Here is a 14024-nt window from a genome sequence, read left to right as displayed (position 1 = left end):
AAGCCAAGGAAGAAGTAAAATAAAGAAATAATTATTCTTCCAGAGGGATTAAGTCTACAAATCTTGGCTATGGATCAGTCAGGATTTCCTTTTTCTAAATTTCCTGGTCATTGATAAAAGGACTGTACTTTGGAAAAATCCTTCTGCACAGTCTTTAAAAGCAAAGATATCAAAGTTTGCTCAATTTTATTTCACTCTCTTTTAACACTATGTGAGGAATGCTAACAGTTTGGTTGCCACAGAATTGATAAGAAAACAGGACAGGGGGAGATTTGGTTATTGATTAATTGATTTCTTGGTTTGTTGGTTTACACAAATATGTAAAAAAGATAAGGGAGTGAATGGGATAATATAGGGTGAAGCTCCCTCAGGGGAATGAACTAACCCTGATCTCAGTTACTTTTCATACTTATGACTGTTGCAAGACTGCACCCAGATGCCTTGTGGCACATTCTGGCTAAACCGGATGTTCCATGTGGCTAAACCAGATGTTCTGATTGTGCAAAGAGACCACTCCCCTCTAACTTGTTTCGAACTTCCATAGAAGTTAGAATTCCATGAATAGATTGTGGCCCTAATATACCCGGCCAATGGGTTGAGGGGAAGGGGATTAGGACAGGGACATTATGGATAGGGTCTATATATTCTGCTTTACAAGACACTCAGGTGCACACCCTGGCTGGAGCCATGTTGAGAGAATGCTGGGTGCATCCTTTCTCATGAGAAAGCAATAAAACTCCTTTTTGCCTTTCTTAAGAAAAAGTCCCTGATTTGATTATTTTGGAGGTCACAAACACCCCACACAACTATTTTCTTAACCTCTCTGGAGTGTGCTGGTAAATGTTTAACAACTGGCTTTCTGGGGGGGAAAATGCACCTCTATATTATTAACATTATCTCCATCTGTAGAGTAACAACCAGCAGAACAATAAGTCAAGTCCTGATTTGTAGCCTCTTCCAGTTTCCATGATGTAAATGTGTATATAGAAAATTAACTTATGAGCCTGTCCAGCTGGCTCCAGCACAATGCCTCAGGCATTTCTCTCCTTCCAGATCATGTTTCAGATTGCATTTTCAGCTCTAGTTTCCTTTTTTCTTCTCTAAATGTGTCTTTTTACAAATTAGCATCATTTTCTTCTGCATCTCAAACCCATTGTATAGCTTGGCTACTGGATGATTGAAAGTGAAACTTTCAAGTTTGTTGCCAGTTCCTCTCTTTTGCAGCACAAACCATTTCCAATTTGGCTTCTTACTTAGGACCTTAAAGGTACGATGGTCTATTTTTATTTCTTCTTGGTTACTTTGCAGGGCAAGCAAATTCGGCCAGATCATTCAGGTCAGACAAACAAAACTCTTCTTATAAAACTTAATATTATCTTCTTAAAAAGTATTTGCCTCTCCCCACCCCAAGCAACTCCTTTCCTCAAGGCCATTTAAAGTAAGTCTTCCAACCAGCTTGGAGAGCTGAGAAAAGTTAAGGCAAATACCTTCAGGGTGAGGTGCTCTTAAACAACAGATAGGGTCTTGGGGCTGGAATCTGAAAGTTACAAAACAGATTTAAAGTTCTTCCTTCCTTCCTTTATTTTTTTCCTCTTTTCTTTTTCCTTCCTTCTTTCTTTCTTTCTTTCTTTCTTTCTTTCTTTCTTTCTTTCTTTCTTTCTTTCCTTCTTTCTTTCTTTCTTTCCTTCTTCCTTCCTTCCTTTCTTTCTTTCTTTCTTCCTTCCTTTCTTTCTTTACTTTTGGAGTCACTGGAAAGAAAAACTTTCGAATTGTCTTCAGATCTGGTAAGGGTTAAGCATTGTTTTACTGACCATATACCAACACTGACTCACAAGAAAAGACAAAAATAAGTATTTCTTTACTGGTAATCATTCATTTACATTACCAAAAATCTAGTAAGTGTATTGTTAACTTAAAGGATCCTTCTTTTAAAAACAAAACTTTAGTACCTATCTGATTGCTTTTCATCTCAGGGATGGGGAGGGGAGGGAGGAATAGAATTTAGAACTGAAAACTTAAAAGAAAAGCAAATGTTCAACAATTGTTTTGACATGTAATTAGGGAAAAAATAGAGTATATTAAAAAAATAAAAAAATTTCAGCCCATCCATTTTGTCTAAGAATTTGAATGTTTCATTTCTCTAGTGGGTGAGATAGAGTTGTCAATTTTTCCTGGGTGAGAGATATTTTTGTATGTTCCATTCCCCATCCTTCCTCAAGTAAGGCATTTAGTACTGACTTTATCTACATAGTGGTGTTGGGGTTGGGAGTGTGTGGTACAGTGATTCTAACATAATTATACTCAGAGACTTCTCAAAGAAGCAAAAATTATTCTTTATTTACAATCTCGCAAGACGGGGCGTCTACTCCTCCAGCACACTACCAGCAGGAGAGAGGCGAGGCACAAAGGACAAAGCAAGGTTATATATCTTAACACAAACAAGAAACTCCCACCCTGCCACTATCCCTTACTCCCATTGGCTGAGAGGCGGGCTTACATTCCAGGTGTGAAAATCTTTCCCATTCCCAAAGAACAAGGAAACAGGGTATAGCCAATCCAAACATACATGTCCTTATTTAGTATACCTAATGCTGACGTGGCAGTGGCAATCAGGAGAGGGTTTAGGGCAGAATTAAATTTATGGCCTGTTCGTTCTCTCAGAGCCTATCTCTAGTTTCGAGACAGTCTTTTCATCACCACCCTGAGAAGTCTTCACAGAGGTTATATCTCATTCAGGAGCTGGACTCCAAAAAGGAAAAACCCTGGACTTTCCCACATGGCCAAATCTCTGGTGTTTGCCTGAGGCTATAATCCCATCAACTAGACTTTCATTGTGGCTACATTCAATCTCTCAATTCTGTTATCCTTAATCTAGCCTCTCCATTGTTTTACCTCCTTATGGCCCAGGCCATTTCCCACCCTTAATCCTAGCTAGACTCCATTCTCCCTTGGCCACGTGGTCAAGGTCCCAGGAGTTGTGTTCACCTCAGTTTACTGGCCTCTCCTATCCAGATCTTCCTTAGACCCCTCCCCCAGTCACCCCAAAGTACTTGGCCATTCCTGGGTCCCTCCCACAGTCTTTCTGTATATAAGGTCCATCTTGTCTCCATTAAGGTGCTTAGATTCTTAAAATCTAGCCACTGCATAGATTCTCATAATCTAGCGAATAGCTTACTAACATTCAGACTCCTTAAGAGTCTGCCCAATATGACAGATGTTCTAATAAACCTTGTCTTTGGCTGAAAGAAGGCTTGGGTCAAATTCTTTCGGGCGGGACCCATGTGTTGTGATTTTGGGGTCCCAGCACCCCTAAACCTCATCATTTTGGTGGCCTGTACAGGGAAACTGTCTAACCCCAAGTTCTTCTCTAGCCAAGACTGGAAGGTACATAAACCTCCCCCCTACCTCCTTTCTTGCTCTGCAGTTGGAGTCGTTCTCCAAGCACCAAGGCTTGGAGGTGCTTTTCAGGAAAACAGTTACAATGCTGTCTCTCACTCGGCCTAAAGCTCTCAGGCTCTCAGTCCACTGGGTTGCTTCGAGGCCATGGACCTGGATACACTTTCCGCAGCATAGAGGACAAGGACGGATGCCCTATCCGGAAGTGTATGCCCCATTGTCAGTTCTCTCAGCATTAGGGAATTGGGGAAAACTGCAGTTGCTTTTTGGTTCCCAGAGGCTTGCTTACTCCCTTTCCTCTACACCCCTGAATCCTCCTTCATGGAGGTTACAGGGAAAAGTTAGAACAGCTAAAAATATCTTGGCAGATTCTAGAGGTTTTGTGATTGATCATTAAGGTTTTGAAACACCTCCTTACAACCCTGGTCACTCCCTTCCTTTAAGTCAAGAGGGTATCATTAACCCTTCTCATAGGAGAAGAGAGTTTCACCCCTTACCCCTCACCTTTGATTTCACCCTCCCCCACCTGGGAAAGGAAGGAGGGGGGAGGGGCAGCAGCTACAGCATGGGCCCCACTGGCAATGGCCTTGGGCCCTAGGGCAACATTTGCCTGGGAGCATCACCCAGGTTCAGCACATCCTGCTCAAGGTAATGAAGCCAGCCTCCAACCTTGGGTAAGCACCCTCTTTTAAATTTGTCGTTTTAAACTGTTAATGATGAGATGTTGATTCTCTATGGTGAAGTAATTTGGAAATGAATTTAACAAAACTGAAGTCACCTGATTGGTAATGGGATTGTTTCAAGTTTCAAATTGGTAAACTTTTTGTATCAGTTATGTCAAGCAACTTTCCATAATTTGGTTACCGCTAAAATAATTTAACTATTGTTGGTTACTGTTTTAATGCATAAACTAGCCAAAAAACGTATTTGGGTTATGGCTTGCTGAGAATTTGCAAGTGTATAGAAATCTCTAATGATTGGCTTTTTACTCCAGGACAAACTTAAGTCTGAGATGTAAATCCTGGAAAAGTTTTTCCTAAACTGTGATTAGTGAAACTTGCTGTGTGAGGTAAAAGCTCCTAGGATTTTATTTTGAGTTGTCTGATGGATCATAAAAATCCATCAATAATCAATAATCCATCATCTGAGAGAAATATCACAAGCTACTCAGATAACGTGATACTGTTGGGAAGTTAGCATCAGGAAAAGCTGAGAGGACAATTTTAGCCTCAGTCTAAGATGGGCTCCTCCTGGTTCAGTTTCCCCATCATGTTCTTTTGAAAAGGAATGTTACCCACCTGGCTATTCCTGAGTCTGGTTATGAGGTGGATTTGATACTGTATGGTTGGAAAACTGAATTATCTGAATCCAAACAGAGCTAAGGATGTTTTATCCTGTCATATCTGGGCCCTGCAGTCTTTTCTGTCAGATTTGTGTCTTCCAGACTACAGGCCATTCACCTACAGTTGGCAGCAAACCGTGGGTACCAGCCAATGTCCCCCTCATCGTTCCCTGGATGCAGCCTGTGCTCAGTTCCAGTCAACCTCCTCTTTGGGACCCCCTTGAAGCAGGGACAGCACTGAGCCCCTTGCCAGCAGGAAGCAGTTTCAGAAGCCAAGACCTTCACCCCTTACCCCAAAAGAATTTGGGTCCCATTTATTTGTGAGTCAGGTAAAGGTTATATTTCCACAGAGAAAGAGAATAATGCAGCAATTTAAAGAGCAATTCCAGGAAGTAGTACACTGTAGGTGGGCGAGGGCTTAACTGATAAGAAGTAAGTTGATGGCTCCAAAAAGCCTCCAAATTCAAGATAAGGGTCGAGCCAGCTCAGACCAGTTAGGGTCAACCTGAGGACACCTGAAAAATGTTAGTACACCTGCTTAATGAACTTCTTACTATTATCTGACACACCCCGCATAACATTAGAGCCTCATTAACGAGTCATGGGATGTATGACCAAGGGATGAGGAATATACTTCAGCATATCAAGGGGAAATATGTAAGGAGGGGTGTAACCCGGGAAGGGATGGACCAATATGGGCCTGGGAGGTTTCGCATCGAATTTGAATGCGTAAAAGCACACTTGTCCTTGCACTTGGGGCCCATCCCTCCTGAAGAGGGGTGGAGCCCACTTCTGGCCAGAAACGTCTAAATCCTCTGGACTTTCTGTGTAATAAACTTTCTTGATACTAAATTTTAGGTGTCAAGCGTATTTCTAACATGTTTGAGGGGGGAATGATGGGGTTGTGATTTTGGGGTTCCAGCACCCCTAAACCTCACCAATGGGACATATGTCCTTAAAGCTTATTGACCATAGGAGCTTAATTATAGCTCCACTCTTACTATAGGGAACTTGGTCATATTCCTTTTTCTAAGCAAAGAGATATCACCTAACTTGTTTTCCATTTCTGGAAGTCTCATTGACCTTGAGGTCAGTTCCTCCTCTTAGGCTCTTATGTCTTTAAACACAGAACAAAACTCTATATACTAAATTCAACACCGATGCAAAGTGAGGAAACACTAAACTTTACTTGTAACCAGTTGGAAGTCCCTGGACAAAGACCAATGAGATTCGTAGAATTCCCAGAGGAACTAAGAGCAATTAAACTACTGGTCTCAGACAAGAAATATGTTCCTTCTCTTCTCTTACAGGATCTCAAATGATCCAGTGTGGCTAAAATTGGCTTGGTCCTAGACTGGGTAGTTGATATAGTTGTTAAAGCTAAGTCAGGTCAACAAGCATTTATTAAATGCCTACCATGTTCTATGCATTGTGCTAAGCATTGAATACTATGCTAAGTTTAAAGAATAGACATACTGGCATAATTTAAAGCTTATCATATGTGATTTATAAGGTGCTTACAAATACAGACATGGACAGAGACGTACACAAATACCTCTTATTGTATCTGGTAGACTTGACCCTCTTCTCAAACAGTTAGATTCCAGGAAGCTAAATGAAGAGTCAGCAAAACTGAGCAGCTCTGCTCCAAAAAAGAAAATTTCTAATGGTTTAAAAAGGTACTTCACTTCTATTAAGTTGTCAATGGAAGTCTTTCCAAGAGAATTGGTCTTGGCTCATGTTGGATTCTATTAGGTGTTGGCACCATTTAGCTGTTGGAGGAACTGAGGCTGGAGATTGAATTTGTGCTTGAGAAACAGCAATATAAGACTGGAAAGGTAAAAAGGGATCAAGTTGTGAACCACTTTGAATGCCAAACAGAAGATTTTGCATTTTTCCTGTAAGAAATTGGGAGCCACTAGTTTATTAAGTGAGAAAATGAAATAGTCATATTTGTACTTTCTGAAAATCAATTTAGTGGCTGTGTAGAAATTGCTGGAGAGTGGAACCAACCAATTAGGAAGCTGTTGCAATAATCCAGACCAAAAGTGATGACTTTGAACTGGAGTGGAAAAGAGAGTTTCCTTACCAGTAGTCCCCTACATTGATGAATTCTTAGACCCGTCAAAAAAAAAAAATCAAAATATAAAGACTTGTGCTGATTTTACAGGGAAACACATTCTCTAGAGTTGGAATTTAGAATTGAAGTTAGTTTCCTGAACTATCAAACAGGGCATTGTTGAGGAACGTATAGGAAAAGTTGGCACTCACAATCATATGAACTCTTTACTTGACCAATGTGCTGTCCATGAGTGGCCAGAGGCATGATTAACCTGGAAATGGAAAACCATGTGCTCAACTCAATGTAAAACAAGTAGCCTGGGTCTTCACAGAATCCATCAGTTGAGAGCAGCATCCTGACCTCTCTCCCTGCTACCTCCCTCTTCCTTTCCTATTTTCTTCTTCCCTTCCTCGATCTCCTCTCTTTGTAGGCTTCTTTTTTCTAAGTCTGATCGGTTTCTTTGCACTGCTGTTTAATGAAAAATGGTCTCAACAAGTCTGCTTGGGGTAGGAAGCTTTGAGGCTCAGGGCAGGGTGGTGGGAACCAGCATGAAAATCCTAGACAATAGTACTGAAGCTGTGGGAGGATAGGATCTTCATTCCAATGTGAAATGGGGTTCACTGGGCTGCCTTCATCCCTACGACACTCTCCCTTTCTGTTATGTCCCTTTGATTTTCCATTTGAGGGCTCTACACCTGAATGAAAAGTGCTATTGCTTTAAGATAAAATATTATTTTATTTGGAAATTATTTATCTGGGAATTACTACAGATGATTGCATTGTTGCTATTGTTTGTTTTTCATCTCCAAAGAGGACCAGTGACATCATGGAGTGATGACACATGACCTGTGTGTGAACTGAAGTAAGACAGAGTTACATAATGATTATATTGACTAATGATACTAGGGCAGGCACTGGCCCTTACTAGCTTAGATGAACTAATCAAATTACCCAAAGAATGAGTGAATATTCCATCAACTTTTCATTACCTAGATACACCCAAGGAGTGACTTGGAAAATTTACATTTCAACCCAACAAGCTTCAAGGGGTATGATCTCTTGTGTAGAGGAGTAGAACATGGGAAGCCAGCAGAAGAACCTGCCCAGCAGAGATACTGAGGGGAATACTGCGGGAACTCTGGGAGTGGGGCACCAGCCCTGGAATCAGGAGGACCTGAGTTCAAGTCCGGCCTTAGACATATACCCATACTAACTCTGTGACTCTGGGCAAGTCACTTCATCCCAATTAACTCACCAAAAAACTCCAGGAGGAGAAAAAAGGCATTATGGCCTCTAGTACCACAGACACGAATTGTCTTAGTTACATATGTTTTCTGTGAGCATACCTTACCACTCTCGTCCTCTTAAGTTTGTGCTCACTCTACCCATGAACACTCTGTGTATTTGTGGGAGAATCTGTCCTTGCTTTATGGGGGGAATCATTTATAGCTACTGTCCTTAGTATGACATCTTAGTAATTGCCACTGTTTTGAGCTAATTCTTTTAGCAGGCTGACTGTTCATAGGAAGCCCACCAGCAGGGGCTCACAGGCTATATAGTTTTAGGAGCACAAATGTACACAGTACACTCGAATTTGGAAGTAGCAGCCATCCTCTGGAGACCCAATCTGATAAATGTGAGTATAAGTTCTAAGAGTAACCCAGAATGCGAGGTACACTTGGTTCTAGAGGCTGAAACATGTTTCCGTCTTATCAGTAGAGAATTGGGGAGTGGGGAGGTATGATTGTTATATATACAGTCACCATATTAATTTATTTTACATAACTGTTTTTCTTTGGGGGAAGGAGGTAAAAATTCTAGTTTTTGAGAAGGGGAGTTATTGGGAAGAGTAATATTTTAAAAAACCCAAAGAACATTACTAAATCACTTTAGAAATCATAACTAGCAAAGATGCTTCAAGACTTTTAACAATCTGCATGCCTACTGGTGAATTAACATTATCAAATATCAATCAATAACCAAAAATAATAGGGGAGTCTTTCTTTAGATGCCTGAACAAAATACTTATACTATTTGGGAAAGTTTCTTGATACAGGAGGTGAGGCATCCTTCTGTAAAGAGTATGATATAAAATAAATGAAACTCAGTTGATATTTATTCCTCCCCCCCAAAAATACACAATTAATAGAGGATCTCCAGAAAGTTTAATCAAGGAAGATAAGTAAGCAGAAACAATGCAATAATTTTTCTTATAACAGAAAGGACTCACAAGGTTTTTTCACAACAGATGGTAGGATAGAACCTAACACGTGCAAAGGTACCCAGTTAATAACTTACGAAGCAAATGCTGATGCCAATAACAGAATATCATGATAGTGACAGTTCTTAAGCAGTAGAAATGCCCCAGGTCATCATATAACAAATGTGGCTCACATTAATCTTGAGAGGTAGGCAGGTATAAAGCATGTTTTTCATTAGCAGCTAAGTGACATCACCAAGGTCCTACAGAATGTAGCTGACTCTATAAATATATGTATGTATATAGAGTATACATAGTGCTTAATGGCTTGCAAAGGAGTTTATACACATCATCTTATATACCTGTAAGGGAGATACTCAGGCATAGGTATGCCTAAGAGGATATGCACAGCCTGCTACATATATTACCAATAGTTTTTCTCTTCCCCTTGCTTACACTCTTCTGAGCACCTCTTTGACTACATGCCCACTTCTCAGATGAGGAAACTAAGATTCCTAGAGGCTACGCAAGTGTTGCAGATGAGTTGAAACCCAGTCTTTCTGACTCCAGGTCCAGTATCTATCCAAAAGCCCACTATCCAAAGCCCACTTGAACTTTTTCCATGGTTTCTCCACTGAAGCTAGTAGCATAAATATTTATGTGGGACTTGGAGCCAGGAAGACCTGAGTTCAAATCCTGCCTTAGACACTTCCTAGTTGTGTGACCCTGGGCTGATCATTTGTTTCTCAGTTTCCTGATCTGTAAAATGGAGATCATAATAGCACTCACTTCAGGGATGTTGGAGAATTAGATAAATTGAAAATCAAATGAGTTAGCATGTAAAATGCTGTGCAAACCTTGAATCACTAACTAAACACTAGTTATCACTAGTTAATCATTTGAATCATGCATAGGTTGCCCTCAGCTAAATAAAGCCTTTTGTGTTTTCAGGATGGGTCAAGACAGATGACATCACCCTATTGATTACAATGGATAGCACAGATTATGGCCATCACTTCAGCTTTGCCCTCAATATACCAAAATTAAAAAGGAAAGAAAATTCTCCAAGATTATATCATATGCATTATTCAGCTCCTTAGTGTCTGCCTTTATCTCAAGTCCACTTCCAAGAATATAATATAATTCATTGATCCTCCTAATGTGGTTAATGGAATATTTTCCTTTTCTAGAAATGCATAGGTCAGAATTATAGCCTTAGCTTCCCATATGACAGGGTCACTTGAACCCTCTGTTCAAATAAAGGGGTCAATAGTAAGATGCTTGATTTCCATTTCCAAGACAGTGCCATATTTACATTCCTGATATGAATATTCATTTAACATACAGAATTGTGAAATAAATATCAAGATGATTTCAATCAAACTAGATACAAAAACAAAAAAGTCAATATCTTGCTCATCTATAAAATTATAAGAAAGATTAATAACATTTTTTTCCTTACAAATAATAGTAGCTCACATTTCTCTAGCACTCAAAGGTTTTTCAAAGAAAGCATTCTCCTCATAACAGCCCTGTGAGGTGGGTAGTGTTATATTATTCTCCCCATTTTACAGATGAGGAAACTGGGAGCTCTGAGTAAGTGACCTTTCCCAGGTTCACACAGCTAGAAATAAGCAGAACTAGAATTTGAACCCATGACTTCTGATTTGAAAACTAGCACTTTGCCCAACACACCAAGATGCCTTTTTAAAGCATCAGTACTAGAATTCCATAAGTATCTGAAGCATATGCATATTAAATAGTTTAGTCAGATGCAATATAGGCATGTATGTTTATCTTATGGGTCCCAATAGGCTGTGACTCCTTGAGAGTAGAGACTGCTTTGTTTCTTTTCTTTGCACCCCTAGCACCTAGAACAGTGCCAGGTTCATAGTAGGCACTTGATAAATGGTTATTCAATAAATGTATGAATATTCACATTCTTTGCTGAAAATAATGCTTTCTAAAAAATTTTGAGCTGGAAACATTTCAACATGGTATTACGATATACTATTACTCAAATATCGGGGACAAGAAGCAACTGGGAAATTGTTTTCTTATTTTAAAACTTTTAAAAGACATCTAAATATTTCTTTTTTTTTTTAACTGTTCCTGAAATTTCATTGATAGAAATCCCAGTGATATAATTCTCTTTATCCAAGCAGGTTGGGACCTATTCTGCAATTCATAGGCTTAGACAGTTGCCTAAGGCACTGAGCTCTTCAGTGACTTACTGCCCAAGGCTCACAAAGTCAGGATTTCTCAGAAAGGCAAGGCTTGAACCCAAGCCTCCCTTACTCCTAGGCTAGCTTTCTATCCACTTGGCGGCAGAGAGCCAAGGACAAAACTGCCAATTCCTGCCAGCCAGATTAAAGATGTAATTGGAAAATGTTTAACAAAAATAAATAAAAAGACAACACAGATAATGTTAATCTGTTGTTTTCTAAGTCAATATGCAGCTCTATGTGCATTTGATACCACTGTGTCAAAGCCAGGCTATCTTTCAAATATTTAGTTACCATAATTAAAAAAAACTTGGTCCCTACACATTTCTCAAATAAGCATATGTTGTAGGTATTGGGGGGTGGGGGTGGAGAGAAGAAGTTTACAATGAAATCCTGATACCAGATAGTTACACTGGAAAGAAGATAAAATAAGTAATGAATCAACTTCGAGCTTTTTGTATCTAAGGAGCTGAAGGACATCATTCTAGAAAAATTTCAATGTTTTTTGCACAGTGATTAAATTATTAAACTGAATGAATAATTAGGCAAGAAAAGAAAAAAAAAAACCATTTTCTAGTCATTGAAACATTGGTCTTGATTTTAGTGACTTTAAATTAGGCTCTCAAAGACTTTACTGTGAATGTAATGGAATGATCTGATTTCTAGGAGATCCACTATGGATTATGGTGTAATAGTATCATCTGATGTCTAGGTGATCCATTCTGGATTATAGATGTGATGGAATGATCTGATTTCTAGGTGATCCACTTTGGATTACAGACATTTTCTTGGGATGTCAAATCCAGAATAAAAGGTACCGTATATGGTTTTGTTAGTTTGTTTTTCATGGCAGATTGTGGGGAGGCGGAGTTGTCAGCACCAGGACCAAGGAAAGCAGACAGTCTTCCATCTTCCATCCAACAGGAAGAACCAGGACCAAAAGAATCAGTACTAGGATGAGACTTGATTGGAACCCAAAAATGAAGTCAAGTTAGAAGTGGATCGGAATGATCAGAAAATGGATCAGAAAAAAAAAGGAAGGTCAACAGAAAGCGTATAGGGATAGGAATGGGGACAAATCGTGTGATTTCATTGGCATGAGGAACTCTCAAGTGAGGAAACTCCCATTTTCCAATGCCAGTCATTACCTTCTCTGCCCCTTATAGTCTTAGAGCATTACCTGAAGTGCTAAGAGGTTCGGTGACCAGCCAGCAGAGTGTACAAAAATGCAGAGGTGTTCTAAAACAAAATCTAAATTCAATGCAATCATCTTAGAAAAAAAATATAAAAAATGTCAAGGCATTCAAGTTCATATAGTATAAGAGCTGCCTCAGAAATGCACCCCATTGGTCTTTCCTTTGCCTTCTGTGAAGTTCATTTCAATGTGGTTGAAGGCAGGGTTAAAAGTGCCACCATCTTCCATTGCATAAGGTTGGTGGTTTAAAATTAGTTTCTCCTAAAAAGAAAGGTTAACTGGTTACATCAATACTTTGAAGATGAGTAGCTTCATCGGCCAAGGTTCTCCCCCCACGAGTGGAAATCACACCCCTGTCTGTCTTACTAGATGGTTTCCAAGAGTTGTTGTAGCTGACCAACATTTCCCTCTAGTGGCCAGCCTTTTGGTGATGAACCTCTCTGTTGCCCAGCTCAAAGCCTTTCCAACTAGGGAAGAGCCTACCAGACCTTGGGTTCCATTAGCAGAGCCTTCAAGGCCCCAGCATCAACTCCCTGCCATCACGAAGCAAGAAAATTGAATTTTCACTAAGGAATGAGGGTAGGATGGGCCATGTACACACACAATTGCAAATTATTGATGCTTTTAAAAAATTTCTTTTTTTGTGGATTGAATGCTGGCCCTGGAGGTGGGAAGATCTGAGTTCATATCTAGCCTCAGACACTTCCTAGCTGTGTGACCCTGGGCAAGAATTTAACTCTTTTCTGCCTCAGTTTCTTAATCTACAAAATGGGGATAATAATATATATACTTCTCAGGGTAGTTGTTTTTAAAATAAACAAAATGAGATAAATTATAAAAATAAATAAAATGATATACTTATAAAGTAGTTTGTAAACCTTAGAATGCTACATAAATTCCAGTTATTATTATTATTGGCTTCCTATTCTAATGAGGGAGTAATACAGAACAAACCCATATCATTAAACTTCACAAGTTCAAAAAAGATTTTCATCAGTGGATAATTCCTCTATATATAACCCCTTCTCAAACATATGTATGCACACACATGTGCATATGTATGTGTATATACATATATACACTGCGTGTTTATTCACAGATTTGTATTTGTTGTGTGTGTGTGTGTATATATATATATACATATATATATATATATGAATGTATTTATGCACTGATAAAAATCACTTTTGGAGGAAAAGGTCCTGTATGTACAGAAATATTTCTAGCATCTCTTTTTGTGATGTCAAAATTGGAAATCCATCAATTAGGGAATGGCTCAACAGATTATGGTACATGAATGTAGCAGAATGCTATTGTACTTTAAGAAATGAAAAAAGAGATGTTTCAGAGAAACCCAGGAAGACTTGTATGGACTGATGCAAAGTGAAGTGAGCATATCCAGGAGGACAACTTGCACAAGAACACTAACATTGCAAAAACCAATGATTTAAATATATGTGTGTAGGTATATGTACACACACATTTATACACACAGAGATAGGTATACACCTATCTATACCATATATGTTATATTATATTGTGTTATATTACCTTATGTGACAGACACACACACAAACCTATCAGGTGTCCCAAAGGTCATAGTG

General features: G+C 39.2%; 1 protein-coding gene across 1 annotated transcript in view; it reads right to left on the bottom strand.

Moving 5' to 3' along the window:
* Positions 1-8962: 8962 nt before the first annotated feature.
* The window catches only part of LOC114038488 (sodium-coupled monocarboxylate transporter 1-like), a 45923-nt gene continuing 40861 nt past the window's right edge, over positions 8963-14024 (bottom strand). Inside the window, exon 15 of the mRNA XM_027855746.1 lies at positions 8963-12681. Coding sequence (XP_027711547.1) covers positions 12556-12681 — 126 coding nt within the window. The 3' untranslated portion in view covers positions 8963-12555. The remainder of the gene's footprint in view (positions 12682-14024) is intronic.

This window comes from Vombatus ursinus, unplaced genomic scaffold, assembly GCF_900497805.2.
Source record: "Vombatus ursinus unplaced genomic scaffold, bare-nosed wombat genome assembly UNPS02011334.1, whole genome shotgun sequence".
Lineage (NCBI taxonomy): Eukaryota > Metazoa > Chordata > Mammalia > Diprotodontia > Vombatidae > Vombatus > Vombatus ursinus.
Note: the sequence above shows the minus strand (reverse complement) of the source record. Positions and strands in the feature narration are given on the sequence as shown.